Below are 16331 nucleotides of genomic sequence, written 5' to 3'. Positions count from 1 at the left end.
TATCAGAAAACTTCCCTGAGGTGGGGAAGAAAAAAGTCACACAAGCCCAGAGAGTCCCAAGCAAGGTGAACCCGAAAAGACCCACACCAAGACACATCATAATTACCATGGCAAATGTTCAGGACAAAGAGAGAATCTTACAGGCTGCAAGAGAGAGACGGAAAGTTACATACAAGGGATCTCCCATTAGATTATCAAATGATTTCTCAACAGAAACACATCAGGCCAGAAAAGAATGGACGGAAATTTACAAAGTGATGCAAAGCAAAGGACTGAATCCAAGAATACTCTATCCAGCAAGGCTATCATTCAAAATTGAAGGGGAAATAAGAAGCTTCACAGACAAAAAAAGGCTAAGGGAGTTTATCACCACCAAGCCAGCAATGCAAGAAATGCTAAAGGGACTGGTGTAAAAAGAAGAAATAAAAATCCCAGAAAGAAAACAGCCACACACACAAAAAAAGAAATGGCTACAAACAAGTACCTTTCAATAATAACTTTAAATGTAAACGGGCTAAATGCTCCAACCAAAAGATATCGAGTGGCTGAATGGATAAAAAATCATGACCCATACATTTGCTGTCTACAAGAGACCCACCTCATTAGAAAGGACTCACACAGACTGAAAGTGAAGGGATGGAAAACTATCTTTCAGGCTAATGGAAAAGAAAAGAAAGCTGGGGTAGCAATACTTATATCGGACAAAATAGACCTCAAAGTGAAGGCCATAACAAGAGATACGGAAGGCCACTTCATAATACTAAAAGGATCAATACAACAAGAAGATATAACCCTGATAAACATATATGCACCCAATGCAGGAGCACCCAAATACATAAAAAATCTTCTGGAAGATATCAAAGGAGAGATCGACAACAATACAATCATAGTAGGGGACTTTAATACACCACTGTCATCACTGGATAAGTCCTCTAGACAAACAATCAGCAAAGATACAGCAATACTAAATGACTCACTAGATCAGATGGACTTAATAGACATCTTCAGAACACTTCACCCCAGTGCCACGGAATATACATTCTACTCAAGTGCTCATGACACATATTCAAAAATAGACCATATATTGGGTCACAAGCAAAGTATCCCCAAATTCAAGAAGATTGAAATCATAAAAAGCGTCTTCGCAGACCACGATGGCATAATATTAGAAATAAACTGCAATAAAAACAACCCAAAATACTCAAACACCTGGAAGCTGAATAGCATGCTATTAAATATTGATTGGGTTACCAATGAAATCAAAGAAGAAATTCAAAACATCCTGGAAACTAATGACAATGAAAACACAACAATCCAAAACCTATGGGACACAATGAAAGCAGTCCTGAGAGGGAAGTTTATAGCTCTACAGGCCTATCTCAAAAAACAAGAAAAAATGGTAGTAAATCAGCTAACTCTACAACTCAAAGAATTAGAAAGAGAGCAACAAGAAAACCCCAGAGTGAGCAGAAGGAAGGAGATATTAAAGATTAGAGCAGAAATAAATAACATAGAGACCAAAAAAATAATACAGAAAATCAATGAAACCAAGAGCTGGTTCTTCGAAAGGATAAACAAGATTGACAAACCTCTAGCCAGACTCACCAAGAAGCAAAGAGAGAGGACCCAAATAAACAAAATCAGAAATGAAAGAGGTGAAATAACAACAGACCCCACAGAAATACAAATGATTGTTAAAAAATACTATGGACAGCTCTACTCCAACAAACTAGACAACCTGGAGGAAATGGACAAATTCCTAGAAAAATACAACATTCCAAAACTCAATCAGGAAGAATCTAAAAATCTCAACAGGCCAATAACTATGGAAGAAATTGAAGCAGTCATCAAAAAGCTTCCAGCAAACAAAAGCCCAGGACCAGACGGCTTCACAGGGGAGTTTTACCAAACATTCAAGGAAGAACTAAAACCTATCCTCCTCAGACTACTACAAAAAATTCAAGAGGAAGGAACACTTCCAAGCTCATTCTATGAAGCCAGCATCACCCTAATACCAAAACCAGGTAAAGACAACACAATGAAAGAGAATTACAGGCCAATATCCCTCATGAACATAGATGCCAAAATCCTCAACAAAATCTTAGCAAATCGGATCCAGCAGTACATCAGAAAGATCATACACCATGACCAAGTAGGATTTATCCCAGGGATGCAAGGATGGTACAATATCCGCAAATCAATAAACGTGATACATCACATAAACAAATTGAAAGAAAAAAACCACATGGTCATATCAATTGATGCAGAAAAAGCATTTGACAAAATTCAACACCCATTTTTGATAAAAACTCTCAGCAAGGTGGGAGTAGGAGGATCATACCTCAACATAATAAAAGCCATATATGACAGGCCCACAGCCAACATCATTCTCAATGGACAAAAACTTACACCATTTCCCCTAAGAACAGGAACAAGACAGGGATGCCCCCTCTCACCACTCCTGTTCAACATAGTACTGGAAGTGTTAGCCATTGCAATTCGGCAAGAAGAAGAAATAAAAGGCATCCAAATTGGAAAAGAGGAAGTAAAACTGTCCTTATTTGCAGACGACATGATATTATACATACAAAACCCTAGAGACTCCATCAAAAAGCTACTAGACTTAATACATGAATTTGGCAATGTAGCAGGATACAAAATTAACCCCAAGAAATCTGAGGCATTTCTATACACCAATAGTGAACTTTCAGAAAGAGAGATTATAAAAACAATCCCGTTTACCATCGCACCAAAAAAACTAAGCTACCTAGGAATAATCTTAACTAAAGAGGTAAAAGACCTCTACTCAGAAAACTACAGGACGTTGAAAAAAGATATAGAGGAAGACATAAACAGATGGAAGAACATACCGTGTTCATGGATTGGTAGAATCAACATCATTAAAATGTCCATACTACCCAAAGCAATCTATAAATTCAATGCACTTCCCATTAAAATACCAACGGCATACTTCAGAGATCTAGAACGAACTCTCCAAAAATTCATCTGGAATAAAAAAAGACCCCGAATAGCTGCAGCAATCCTGAAAAAGAACAAAGTAGGTGGGATCTCAATACCAGATATCAAGTTGTATTACAAAGCCACTGTTCTCAAAACTGCCTGGTACTGGCACAAGAATAGGCATATAGATCAATGGAATAGAATAGAGAGCCCAGAAATCGGCCCGAACCAATATGCTCAATTAATATTTGACAAAGGAGGCAAGAACATACAATGGAGCCAAGATAGTCTCTTCAATAAATGGTGTTGGGAAAATTGGACAGATATATGCAAGAAAATGAAACTAGACCACCAACTTACACCATACACAAAAATAAACTCAAAATGGATAAAGGACTTAAATGTACGACAGGAAACCATAAAAATTCTAGAAGAATCCAAAGGCAACAAAATCTCAGACATATGCCGAAGCAATTTCTTCACTGATACAGCTCCTAGGGCACTTGAAACTAAAGAGAAAATGAACAAATGGGACTACATCAAAATAAAAAGCTTCTGCACAGCAAAAGAAACCATCAACAAAACAACGAGAAAACCCACTGTGTGGGAAAACATATTTGCCAATGTCATATCTGATAAGGGCCTAATCTCCAAAATCTACAGGGAACTCATACAACTTAACAAAAGGAAGATAAACAATCCAATCAAAAAATGGGCAAAGGACCTAAATAGACACCTTTCAAAAGAGGACATTCAGAAAGCCAAGAGACATATGAAAACATGCTCAAAGTCACTAATCATCCGAGAGATGCAAATCAAAACAACAATGAGGTACCATCTCACACCTGTCAGACTGGCTATCATCAACAAATCAGCAAACGACAAGTGCTGGAGAGGATGTGGAGAAAAAGGAACACTTGTGCACTGCTGGTGGGAATGCAGACTGGTGCAGCCACTATGGAAGACAGTATGGAGTTTCCTTAAAAAACTGAAAATGGAACTCCCATTTGACCCTGTGATCCCACTTCTAGGAATATATCCCAAGAAACCAGAAACACCAATCAGAAAAGATATATGCACCCCTATGTTCATAGCAGCACAATTCACCATAGCTAAGATTTGGAAACAGCCTAAGTGCCCATCAGTAGATGAATGGATTAGAAAACTGTGGTACATCTACACGATGGAATACTATGCTGCTCTAAAAAGGAAGGAACTCTTACCATTTGCAACGTCATGGATGGAACTGGAGAGCATTATGCTAAGTGAAATAAGCCAGTCAATGAAGGAAACATACCACATGATCTCACTCATTCATGGATAATAGAGACCATTATAAACTTTTGAACAATAATAGATTCAGAGGCAGAGCTGCCTCAAACAGATTGTCAAACTGCAGTGGGAAGGCCGGGGAGGGTTGGGGGGCAGGAGGTAGGGGGGTAAGAGATCAACTAAAGGACTTGTATGCATGCGTATAAGCATAACCAATGGACATAAGACACTGGGGGATAGGGGAGGCTGGGGGACTGTCTAGGGCGGGGGGATAAAATGGACACATATGTAATACCCTTTGTAATACTTTAAGCAATAAAAAAATTTAAAAAAAAAAAAAAAAAAAAAAAAAAAAAAAAAAAAAAAAAGAAAAAGGAAATCAAATCTACCACCCAGTACTTAAAAAGGCCTCACAAGCCCTGACCGGTGTGCTCAGTAGATAGAGCATTGTCCCATGCACCAAAAGGAGTGAGGGTTTGATTTCCGGTCAGGGAACATACCCAGGTTGCGGGTTCAGGTTCAATCCCACCCAGGTTGGGGGACATATGGGAGGCAATTGACAGATGTTTCCCTCTCACATCAATGTTTCTCTCTCTCCCCTCCTCCTTCCCCTCTCTCTAAAAAAATAAATAAATCAATAAACATATCCTCAGATGAAGTTTTTTATAAAGGCCTCACAAAATAGCGCACACAATCATTATGCCTTTATCGACAGTCACTGCATAATAAGCATCATTTTTATTTGACTATTACTTGCCCATAAAAGAAGCCAGATGGAAAATGAACGGGCTGCTATGTTCATACGCGGATGAGAGTCAAACCATTTCCGTCTGAGCACAAACTACAGGTAAGTAGGCATTCGCTTCAGGTGGTTGTCTCACTAGCAACTAGCGATGTGATAAACGCTCACGAACGTCTTAGTTAGGAAGGAAAATGGGCGTCTTACCAAGTGCTCCAGGCCATAGTCAGCTTGGGCAACGTTAGTGCTGCTAAAAGTGTTTGTTTCAATGATATCAGCCCCAGCCAGCAGGTAATCCTGCAACGAGACAGGAATGTCAGCGCTGAGTTTTAGAATCCCTGTCCCCCAACAACAAACATGCCTCTTCAACACCATCCCCCACAAACAGCCTCTGACCAGTTACTAAGCATACGGCACTGCGCTGGAGGCCAGGGACGCCAACAGATGTAAGACTTGCATAGACAGGCGGGTGGTGTAAACAAACACAAAACTTGGCCCTAGCCGGCGTGGCTCAGTGGATAGAGCCGTGGTTGGCAAACTGTGGCTCGCGAGCCACATGCGGCTCTTTGGCCCCTTGAGTGTGGCTCTTCCACAAAATACCACGTGTGGGCGCGCACGTACAGTGCGTTGAAATTTCGTGGCCCACGCGCAGAAGTCGGTATTTTGTGGAAGAGCCACACTCAAGGGGCCAAAGAGCCGCATGTGGCTCGCGAGCCGCAGTTTGCCGACCACTGGGATAGAGCATCTGCCTGGGGACTGAAGGGTCTCGGGTTCAATTCCGGTCAAGGGCACATGCCCTGGTTGCAAGCTCGATCCCCAGTAGGGGGCGTGCAGGAGGCAGCAGATCCGTGATTCTCATCATTGATGTTCCTCTCTCTCCCCGTCTCCCTTCCTCTCTGAAATCAATAAAAATATATTTTAAGAGCCGAAACCGGTTTGGCTCAGTGGATAGAGCACCGGCCTGCGGACTGAAAGGTCCCAGGTTCGATTCCGGTCAAGGCCATGTACCTGGGTTGCGGGCACATCCCCAGTAGGAGATGTGCAGGAGGCAGCTGATCGATGTTTCTCTCTCATCGATGTTTCTAACTATCTCTCTCCCTTCCTCTCTGAAAAAAATCAATAAAATATATTTTTAAAAAAAAAAAAATATATATATATATATATATATATATATTTTTTTTTTTTTTTAAGAAAATAAATAAATACAGAGCTTGACCTCAGACAAGTTCACACACTGTTTTGAGAGCTGTGTCAAGTGTGTGTACCCTCCTCCAGGGCACCCAGGACAGTGTGCTGCCCTGAGTGCATGACACGGGTGGGAAGCATGGCAGGCTGCAAGGGCCCGCGCCTGGTGACCCGTTACCTTATGGATTTGATAAATGACGTCGGGCTGAGTTAGACTCAGGATGTCGTTGTTGCCTTTCAGCGGCAGGGCGTGATCCTTAAATTCCTGGCCTCGGAAGTCCTCTTCGCTCAGCCTGTGCTGCTGGATCATGGTCCCCATCCCGCCATCCAGGACCATGATCCTCTCCCGCAGGACGGCCTCGATCTCGGCCCGCAGGGGTCTCTTCACGCCCGCTTTAAAGAAAGGCAACGCGTGACCTTAAAAAATGAAGGGGGCGGGGTGGGGGGGAGATGTGTGGAGAGAGGGTGTGGAGTCCTTGGTAACCATTCACAATAGGGAGTAGGGGGCGCTCATGAAAGATGTGCTCACAGCTCCGCAGCGTTACAAAAACGCTGCCCCGACGCTTTGTCACCGAGTTATGACCACGCCTAATGCAATGAAAGATGTGCACCGCACACGGTCACGGGGGGAGCACGGGCGGGGCGGACGGGGTGCCTACGGGGAGGTGGACACGGGGTGCCGGCGGGGCGGACGGGGTGCCTACGGGGAGGTGGACACGGGGTGCCGGCGGGAAAGGGCGGGGTGCGGGCGGGGAGGTGGACATGGGGTGCTGACGGGGTGCGGGTGGGGGAGGACGGGTTGCCGGCGAGGATAGACGGGGTGCCGGCGGGAGTGGACGGGGTGCCGGCGGGGAGGACGGGGAGACACGTGGGCGCCCTGGCTGCTCGGAAGCCCACGGGCGCCGCCGTCTCCCGCGGGAATCCTGCGGGGCGTCATGGGTGCAAGCAGCACCGAGACCCGGAACCCACGGCGCGCGTCAGGCAGCCCCGCGCCCGGGCTGGGCCGAGTGTTACCCGCGGGCGCGCGGTCCTGTGGCGCGGGCGACATGCCGCTGGGCCCGCTCCTCCGCCTCGGGCGCGGGACGCAGCAGGGCGGTCTCCACTGGGGACGGCGGAGAGCGACACCGGCCCGGAGAGCGACACCGGCCAGCACGCGGCGCGCCACGAGGCCGGGGGCCGGGGAGCCGCGGACGTGGCGCGGGGAAGAGAACGACGTGCGTCCCGGAACCGGCCCCTCAGGGTGTTTCTGTCGCAGCTGAGCATCCACGAGGAGCTCCCGCCCTGGGGCTGTGATTGGTCTGTGGGAGCTCTTCGCGGCCTCATTGGCTGTCGGTCTCAACCAATCGCCTGAGGCTCGCCCCAGGGTTCTCTGGGAAATGTAGTCCGGTCCTCGCGGAGCTTCACGCCACCTCCGCACTCGGACCCGGAAGTGCAGCCGCGTGGCGCCTTGGAGCGTGGGCTGTGTGGGGAGCAGACACTGGCTCCGCGCTCCTGACCCCTCACTGCTGGTCCCACAAGGCTGGCCCCCCACTGTGTGCAGCTCAGAGCTGGAGCTTGAGTGCAAGGCCAGGCGCTATGCGCCTCCCGCTATAGCCTGGTGCTGGGCGAGATGCATGTACAGCCACTTATAGACAGAAAGCATTTACTGAGTCCTACTGTGTGTCGGACATGGGTATGCAAAGACAAACTGCCTCCCACCCCGACCCCCACCTGTCTTAGAGCAACTCACGACCTAGTTAAGACTAATCATCGAGCCCACGTACAGTGACAGCAAAGGCAGAGATTGGGGTGATGCACCTACACAACAAGGAACTGGGGATTGCCTGCAAACATCAGAAGCTAGAGGAGCCGGGAAGGATTCTCCCCTGTAGATGTCAGAGGGAGAAAGGCCCTGTCGACACCTTGGTTTTGGACTTCTAGTTTCCAAACCTGTGACAATACATTGTTGTTTGAGGCCACCCATTTTGTGCTACTCGGTTATCGTAGCCCTAGGAAGTAATACAAATGCATCTGGAGTGGATGGGAACACTGCAAAAAAAGCCTCTCCTCCCTGTAGGAGAGAATCTATTATCTTATTTTGGTGATAATCAGCTAGCCCACTCAGCTCATCCCACATAAACCCATTGTGTAGAGATAAGACCTTCAAACAACTCCTGGGTTTTTTGTTGTTAATCCTCACCCAAGGATACTTTTCCCAGTGATTTTTAGAGAGTGGAAGGGAGGGGGAGAGACAGAGAGAAACATCGATGTGAGAGAAACACATGGATTGGCTGCCTCCTGCATGTGCCCCCACCAGGGCCAGGGATTGAACCTGAAACTGAGGTACATGCCCTTGACCCGAATGGAATCAAACCTGTGACCCTCCAGTCTGCAGGCCGACCCTCTATCCACCGAGCCAAACTGGCCAGGGCCAATTGGATCAACCCTAATTCCTCATCCCAAATTTACCCCTTACCCCCTCGCCCTTCCCAAGCCAGCCAGTTTCTAATTCTTTTTTTTTTTTAATTGATTTCAGAGAGAATGCGAGAGGGAGAGTGATAGAAACATCAATGAGAGAGACTCATTGATTGGCTGCCTCCTGCAGGCCCCCTACTGGGGATCAAGCCTGTAACCCGGCATGCGCCCTTGACTGGAATTGAACCCAGGACCCTTCAGTCTACAGGCCAATGCTCTATCCACTGAGCCAAACCGGTGAGGGCCAGTTTCTAATTCTTTATGGCTGGCAAATAGTTACCCAAAGGAGAGTTTTTAAATATGATGGCAATTTTAAGTGAGGAAGTTTGTGGTTAACCGAGGAAACGGGATATTCTTTGAAAAAAAAGATAAGCATGGATTCTTTTTCTTTTATAAATTAAGTTTAATGGATAATTCAGCTTCAGAAATAAAAATATCTTCTAAGATGAGAGTATAAACATGTTTATTAAGTGTTTTTCAGAGTTTATCTCCTTTCTTCATTTATTAGCAGATAGTACATCTATCCTCTTGCCTGAATATTGTAAAGCGATGAACATTTTAGGCAGCTGAGCTACCTGTACGCATCCTAAAACACCCCAAGTCCCGCTCCTAGCCTCAGAGTCAGAACGACTTCCCAGTGTTTCCTTAATGTTTATGGCTGGAATATAGCACCTGCTGGAAATAAAGAGTCAGAGTCCCTCTACTTATCACCCACAGTGTTTGGCATGACACACAGAGACTCGGGTATTTCAGGAACTTGCTACCTACCAACTACTTAATAAAATGAAGCAAGTGAAGTTTTTAAAGGTTAAGGGTTCTACAAGGGCCAATGCAGTAAAAGTAGGAAGTTACCAAACAAGGTATGAATGGAAAATATCACATTTCCAGCTGTTGGTGGCAATCCACCAAAAATCTGAGAAAGCAGACCGTGGGCAACAGGCACAGTACCGCTTTCCTAGTAACACTTGAATTGCTGTTGGCAACAGTTTTTTGTTTGTTTATAATCCCTTTCCTGATCATTAAGGACTCAGATGTAAACAGAATTCCTGCCTTCTCTACAAGCTGTCAACAGGATGGAAAAACAGAGGGGGAGTTATAGCATAAGGCAGCCCAAACATTCGAACAGATGAACCTTCAAGAGAGCAGAGGATGCTGGGAGCATGGGGTGTCCTCCGTGGCAGGGCCTCAGGTGTGGAGAGAGCCAGACCCAGGGCTCGGCACCAGTCACAGTGGCGACCGCACGCTGAGTGCTGGCAAAAAACGTCGAGTCCTTTCTACTACACAAAAAGCACCCCCCCAAAATATGTAAAGGTCTGCAACGCAAGCTCTACCTCTACTGCTGCTAAGAATGAGTCCTTCCCTACTAACTCCTCCTGTCCAGGTCAGAAAGTCAAGGGCTTAATGAAGTGTGGCCTGGTGAGCGATCTGGGTGCCGGTCTCTGACCCATGTCCTGTTGTAAACTATTGCTACAGAAACCTGTTTATTTAAAAAACAGGGCGCTTACCGACAGTCATCTCTTCCACACCCGTGCTAACAAGCTCCAGGAAATGCACAGAAACCTGGATTCAATACGTGATCCTAACACATTCGTTTTTCCTAGTGACTACAGCTTCCTCTCCGGCAAGCAGACCGGCTTCTGTGATTCCTGAGGTCTCTACTTTGGACGATAAATAAGGCATTGAAATCCACTCACTGGACTGCGTAGTCCTAAACAACGAAGAGCTGACTATGAACTCTATTCAAAAGTTTTTAAGTACTAAATATATTTTGGGTCGTCTGGTTCCATTCCCTGGAAGTTCTGTTTCACAACATTAAATTCAACTAAAGAAACAATAGTACTTAAATATCGCTAATCTTTGGATGAGAAGGTAAAACATGAATATCCCAAATATATTCCCCTCACGATAATCACATAAGCCTATTTAAGCATATTTTTTAAAAATATGAAACATTTACCAATTTTTTTCTTCCTGGTCTCAAATCTTGGGTATTTGGGAATTTCCCATTTTGTACTTTTCTTCTGTCCCTAGATCCTCATTTCATACTACTCAAGGAATTTGCTTTGTTTGAGCAAAGAAACAAACCAAAAAACCCTGATATTCCATTGCATTTAGCTAACAATTCCGAAATAAAGAAACCTATTGATGAAGCACGCTATGTCATAAACCATTACTGAGCCGCAAAATCTCTCCCTGTCCCTTCCCTTAACCACGCTCGTCAAAGTCTTTCGCTGCTGTGGGCGGGCCAGCGTCGGCTCACAGGTCGCTCTCCCCGTAGAGCGCCGAGGAGAAGGCCGCGTAGTCCAGGGCGCCAGGCACCGCGCCCGGGCCCTTGTAGGCTGGCATGCGCCCCAGGCAGTACTGCGCCTGGTCCGGGGGCAGCTCGCGCCGCAGTTCCTCCGCCAGGATGTACGGCTGCAAGAGACAGAGAGGGGTTTGCAAGTCAGTCGGGGAAACCCTGCAACAGGGGTGCTCATGCTGCTGCACGGCTGGCATTGGTTCAATTTCAAAAAGGATACAGCCCTCGCTGGTTTGGCTCAGTGTGGAGAGCATCGGCCTGCGGACTAAAGGGTCCCAGGTTCAATTCCAGTCAAGGGCACATGCCCGGGTTTTGGTCTTGATCCCCAGTAGGGGGCGTGCAGGAGGCAGCCGATCAATGATTCTCTGTCATTACTGATGTTTCTATCCATCTCTCCCTCTCCCTTCCTCTCTGAAATCAATAAAAATATATTTAAAAAAATAATAATAAATAAAAAGGATTAAAGGCAGACAGTCTAATGGGCCTGCAGACCGAGCTTACACCTAAGACGGCTCCTGCAGGGCAGTGGGTCTCCCACCGGGAGCATTGCCACCAGTATTTCTCAAACTGAGCCACAGGGGGAGGGATAACTACTGTGACCTCAACTTTATTGGCTGAACCAGTAAAACACACACCAAAAAAATCCCCTACAAAGTACACACTCCTGGTTCCTTGCATGAAACTCACTGAGGCCCAAGCACAAATTTCAGGAGCAGAATGTCTCTTTTTTCTGTTCTGGGCGAACCACCGTTTACCTGCTGCTTGCTTGCTTTCTTCTTCTTTTTTTTTTTTAAATTTTCTTTATTGATTTGAGAGAGGAAGAGAGAGGGATAGAGAGACAGAAACATGGATGAGAGAGGGCCATTGATTGGCTGCCTCCTTCGCATCCCTTACTGGGGGCGGAGCCCACAATCTGAGCATGTGACCTGGCCAGGAATCAAACTGGAGACCTCTCAGTTCATGGGTCGACGCTCAACCACGGAGCCACCCCAGCTGGGCTACCGGCTGCTTTCTGAAAACGCTGATGTGGTACAGCATGCACTACTACCGTACTATTTTCCCTGGCAATGTCGTTTCTGTTCTTAGGAGAAAAAGGCAGACAGAAGGAATCCGTCCGTGCAGACCTTATCGGACGCCAGGATGCGGAAGGAGGCGATGACCTGCTCCGCGGTGTCCGTGTCGGCTGTCTCTCTGGTCATGAAGTCGATGAAGGACTGGAAGGTGACAGTGCCCTGTCCGTTGGGATCCACCAGGGTCATGATGCGGGCAAACTCGGCTTCACCCTGCGGCGAGGTGGCAGGGGCACGTTGGCTTCAAGAGCACACGGCTACGCACAGAGCCAGTCTGCTCTCACCTGCTGCCCGCCAGTTCCTTTGGGCAGCAGGTGGACACGTAAGTATCCTGCACCCCCTGCCGTCTCTGGAACAAAGGTCACTCCACCCAGTGACTGTAACAGCGGCTGTGGCTCTACGCCTGAGGCTCCTGAATTCCCTCCACCCTGGGACCCACACTCCTGCAGGCCTGAACATAAGAGACGTCAGGGAGAGAGCTGGCCCTTTCCAGGTGACAACGGAGAGGAGCGACATGCAGTCTGAAGGTGGCTCTCCAGGCTTTTCTTTTCAAGGTCAGAGAGGAGTCAGGGCGGCTCACGCTGAGAATCCACATCAGTGGCTCCCGGGGGAGTGAGGGGCCACAGGGAAATGCAAGACTTTCTGAGCTGATTTGCTACTAAACCTTTTTACTTTTTCAAATGTTAGAGGGAAAAGCACTTAAAAATCATCAGGATACGAAAAGCCATTGAAGCGTATACTTTAAACGGGTCAATTGTATAGTGAGTTATATCTCAATAGAGCTGTTACAAATCATCAGGAAAGCTGATACCTGAACAATGACTGAATACAAATACAGATTCTAGTTCGGTGAAATTACTTTCATATGGTAGCAGGCAACCTTCAGAAAGATTATCTATTCAATGAAAATGGGCTCATCCCCAAAGTGCCACCGTTCTTTGGGGCAGTCACCTCCTGTGATATATACCCAAGTTCAGCAAAACATCCCCTTGGGGAAACCTCCACTTCTGCTTACCAGGTCGTAGCCCATGGAAATCAAGCAGGCTCTGAAATCCTCGTGGTCCATCAGGCCATTCTTCCTCTGCAGACAGATACAAACAGAGACGCTGGGAATTAGAGGCAAAGGAGCTACTCTACTTGACCCGAGGGACAAAATCCAGGAAGAGAGGGGACACCTGAGCTGGCCAAGGAGACTGTCCAGGTCACCACTGACTTACAGGAAGACCAGAGCCAACCCAGGGGATGTTACAAAATGGTTTCTTAACCAGGGGAAAGCGGGGGGGGGGGGGGGAGGGGGGGGCGTGACAACAGACAAGAAAGGAAGACCACACACTGAAGAAAGCAGTGGAAGGAAGTGCCCCGTGCCGCTGAAAATGACCCAGTCAGAAGCTGACTACGGCCACCCACTGATGGCTGAGCAGAGCCCACCACCACTCTCAGGCGGGGGCCAGGATGGTTTTCATTTTCAAGGTCCGAGAGGAATCGAGGCGTGGCCCTGCGTGCGGCAAACGTGGCCTCAGCACAAACCCTGTGAGGCTCCAAGCACGGCCACTTACGGTGGACAGGAGGCCAGGGCAGGACACAGGGCGGCCCAGCCTCCACGGACCAGATGGCCGCCCAGGCCCTATCTTGTCAGAGATGACCATTAGGTTCAGCCCCGAAGTCCAGAATGGGATGCCTCACTGCCCGGGGCACCTCCAATTCAATGGCACCCCCTCTCTTAAGGCTCAGAACTTCCAGGTCATTTTAAATCTTTCCTCTTCCCTCCGCCCCCAAATCCCGTCGCTAAATGCCAGATTTTCTTAGAGAGAATTGGTTTTACTCAATACTATTGAAATCAAAATACACTTCACTTTTTAGATGCCTTTACGATGAAAATGCTCACTATTTTGTTGGTGCCTTTTCCTTAAAACGTCTTTAAGAGTCGATTTTGTTCGACTTAAAAAAGAAAATTAAGTTTTATATGGCAAAAGAACAGGTTAAATTTCTATCAGGTGCTTTTACCTAAACAGTTCCTGAGGAAAAGGTCTGAAGTCTCTAGAACCACATTTTGTTAAGGATACACATTCGCTTAGAACAAATCTAGCTTTGCTGCCACGTACAAAGGCGTCCACTGTCACCCACACCGAACAGCACACAATCCTAGACGTCGTGGCCTGGGCAACGTCAGAGCTTAGCACCCGTCACCACGGTGGCTGTCTGCCTTTGGCATTCACCACCCCCCTGCCCGTGACCTTCTAGGGCCTGAAGACTTAAGCGAACGGCATGGGCATTCTCTTGAACGTGTCTGAATGTCCCCAGTATTGCCCTGCAAAGAGCTCGAGGGGGAGGTACCCGGTCGAAGTGGTTGAAGGAGGCTCTGAACTCGTTCATCTGCTCCTGGGTGATGCCCTTGGCGTCCCTGGTCAGGATCTGCGTCTCCACCTCGTTGATGGTCCTGGCGATGGTCGTCAGCAGCAGCTCCCACCCCACGCGAATGTGCTGCCGGGAGAGAGGAGCCGTCAGCTCTGGGCCTTCTGGCGCCTCGACCTGGCCTCCCGGCCTCCTGGCGGGAGAGTCGGCCCCAGGCGAGAGAAGCAGGGCTGACTCCCACCTCCCTACGCTGCTTCTCTCCGCTCGCCCGCTTCCTGCAAGATTCTGTAGTGGGCCAGGCTCGGAAGCGAGGGCAGGGCTCTAACAGTGACGTTTGTAGATAAATATACAGTGGGCAGTCTCTGTGTCACTAGAAATATCTTTCCCTGTCACAAGGAACAGGAGGGCCCCGGATGACACCCACGGGCTCCCAGGGCGCTCAGATTGGTCAGCTGGGAGAATGCGATGTCTGGTCCTCTCTCTGAAGCATGCAGTGAGCTCCTGCTGTGCTGCTGCTGCTGCTGCTGACAGTGGTGCATTGCCTGCTGGGGCTCACAGCCTTTTTTTTTAAATATATTTTTATTGATCTCAGAGCGGAAGGGAGAGGGAGAGGGAGATAGAAACATCAGTGATGAGAGAGGCATTTATCAGCCACCTCCCGTATGCCCCTGACTGGGGATCTGCTCCTGGTTCCCAGGTCGATGCTCCACCACTGAGCCACACTGGCCAGGTTGGGTCACAAGCTTTTTCACAAACGTGGAGGAGAGACTTAGCGATCTCCACCTCCTGCACTTGCAGGACTCAACAGGAACCGATAAGCCGGCATGGGTGAGACCCCTGAGTGAGCCGGCCACAGCCAGGGAGGCAGCACGGGTGGGGGCAGGAGGGGGTGGTAGGTACCTCCATGGTGTAGTTGGTGTGCTTGTTGTCGAAGACCAGGGCCTCCTGGATGAGCTGGTGGTCGCCCTCCAGCTTGTCGATATTGTTCTTGTAGTTGATGATGTTGTGCTCGTACTGCTTCAGCTGGTTCATCTGGTCCTCCAGGGCCCCGGTGATCTGGATGGAGCTCCGGGCAATCTCCTAGGACAAGCACAGTGGGGACCAGGTGAGCAGGTCTGGCCTGCCCCCAACCCAGAATCAGGTACATCGCCAGCCCAGGGACTGATCCCCCGTCGGGCAAAGCTCGGAGGCACCGCCCTACCTCCATCTTGTTCTGGATCCAGGGCCCGATGGCGTTGGCCTGGGCAGCGAACTGGCGGCGCAGGCGCTCGTTGGCGTGCTGGCGGGCCAGCTCCTCCTGCAGGGACTGGTCTCGGATGGGCACCAGCTGCTTCACCTGTCGGGGCCCAAGGGCAGCAGGGGTTAGAGGCCAGCTTTGGTCCAATGGGAGCGACCAAGAGATGGGGTGATGGTCCGAAGTGTGGGGGTGGGAGCAGAGGGGGGAGAGGAAGGGGAGAGGGAGTCCCAACTCTGAGACTAAAGGGAGAGCTCATTCTAGCTGTGACTGCCACCCATGCCTGCTTAAGACTGGGTGGGTGTGCGTCGGGGACACTGGGCTGAGTGGGGGGGTGTCAGGGACACTGGGCTGGGTGGGAACTGTGCTGGATTTTAACCAGGAAGATAAACTTTTCTTAAGAATGAGACAAAAGGCTCAAATAACCCTATTTTCACTCTCACTGGATTGGAGGCAGCAAGTGAGGCGAGTACTTTAGTTCCCAGAAACAGTTCTCTAAGCAATTTTCTGAACTGGAAAGTCACACACCTGTGGGACATGCTCATCCTGTATTCTGAAAATTCTTGAATGGCAAGCCGACGGCACCAAACTTTCAGCTGCGGTTTTAAAACAGTTAAAACTTGTGGTCTTAGTATCAGATTTTCCTTCAGGAAAAATCATCTCTACTTTCCTTACAAACCTCAGAAGTTGCTGCATGGCATTTAAGAACTTAGCATATTTTGTCGGTGAAATTTGGGGTAAACGATGCCAAATCAGGCTGTCGCT

General features: G+C 48.2%; 3 protein-coding genes across 4 annotated transcripts in view; all 3 read right to left on the bottom strand.

Moving 5' to 3' along the window:
• MTR (5-methyltetrahydrofolate-homocysteine methyltransferase) overlaps nt 1-7133 on the bottom strand; it is a 51168-nt gene extending 44035 nt beyond the window's left edge. The window contains exons 1-2 of the mRNA XM_081114418.1: nt 6336-7133; nt 5180-5269 (exon numbers count right to left, since the gene is read on the bottom strand). Of these exons, the coding sequence (XP_080970544.1) occupies nt 5180-5269; nt 6336-6494 (249 nt within the window). The 5' untranslated portion in view covers nt 6495-7133. The remainder of the gene's footprint in view (nt 1-5179; nt 5270-6335) is intronic.
• GPR137B (G protein-coupled receptor 137B) overlaps nt 1-16331 on the bottom strand; it is a 499787-nt gene that overhangs the window by 316678 nt on the left and 166778 nt on the right. The window lies entirely within an intron of this gene.
• Nucleotides 9004-16331, bottom strand: part of ACTN2 (actinin alpha 2) — a 43323-nt gene continuing 35995 nt past the window's right edge. For both annotated transcript variants that reach the window (XM_081114333.1, XM_081114334.1), the window contains exons 16-21: nt 15534-15668; nt 15233-15412; nt 14315-14461; nt 12996-13061; nt 12035-12193; nt 9004-11026 (exon numbers count right to left, since the gene is read on the bottom strand). In XM_081114333.1, coding sequence (XP_080970459.1) covers nt 10868-11026; nt 12035-12193; nt 12996-13061; nt 14315-14461; nt 15233-15412; nt 15534-15668 — 846 coding nt within the window. In that variant the 3' untranslated portion in view covers nt 9004-10867. The remainder of the gene's footprint in view (nt 11027-12034; nt 12194-12995; nt 13062-14314; nt 14462-15232; nt 15413-15533; nt 15669-16331) is intronic.

This window comes from Myotis nattereri (assembly GCF_964212035.1).
Source record: "Myotis nattereri genome assembly, chromosome: 20".
NCBI lineage: Eukaryota > Metazoa > Chordata > Mammalia > Chiroptera > Vespertilionidae > Myotis > Myotis nattereri.
Note: the sequence above shows the minus strand (reverse complement) of the source record. Positions and strands in the feature narration are given on the sequence as shown.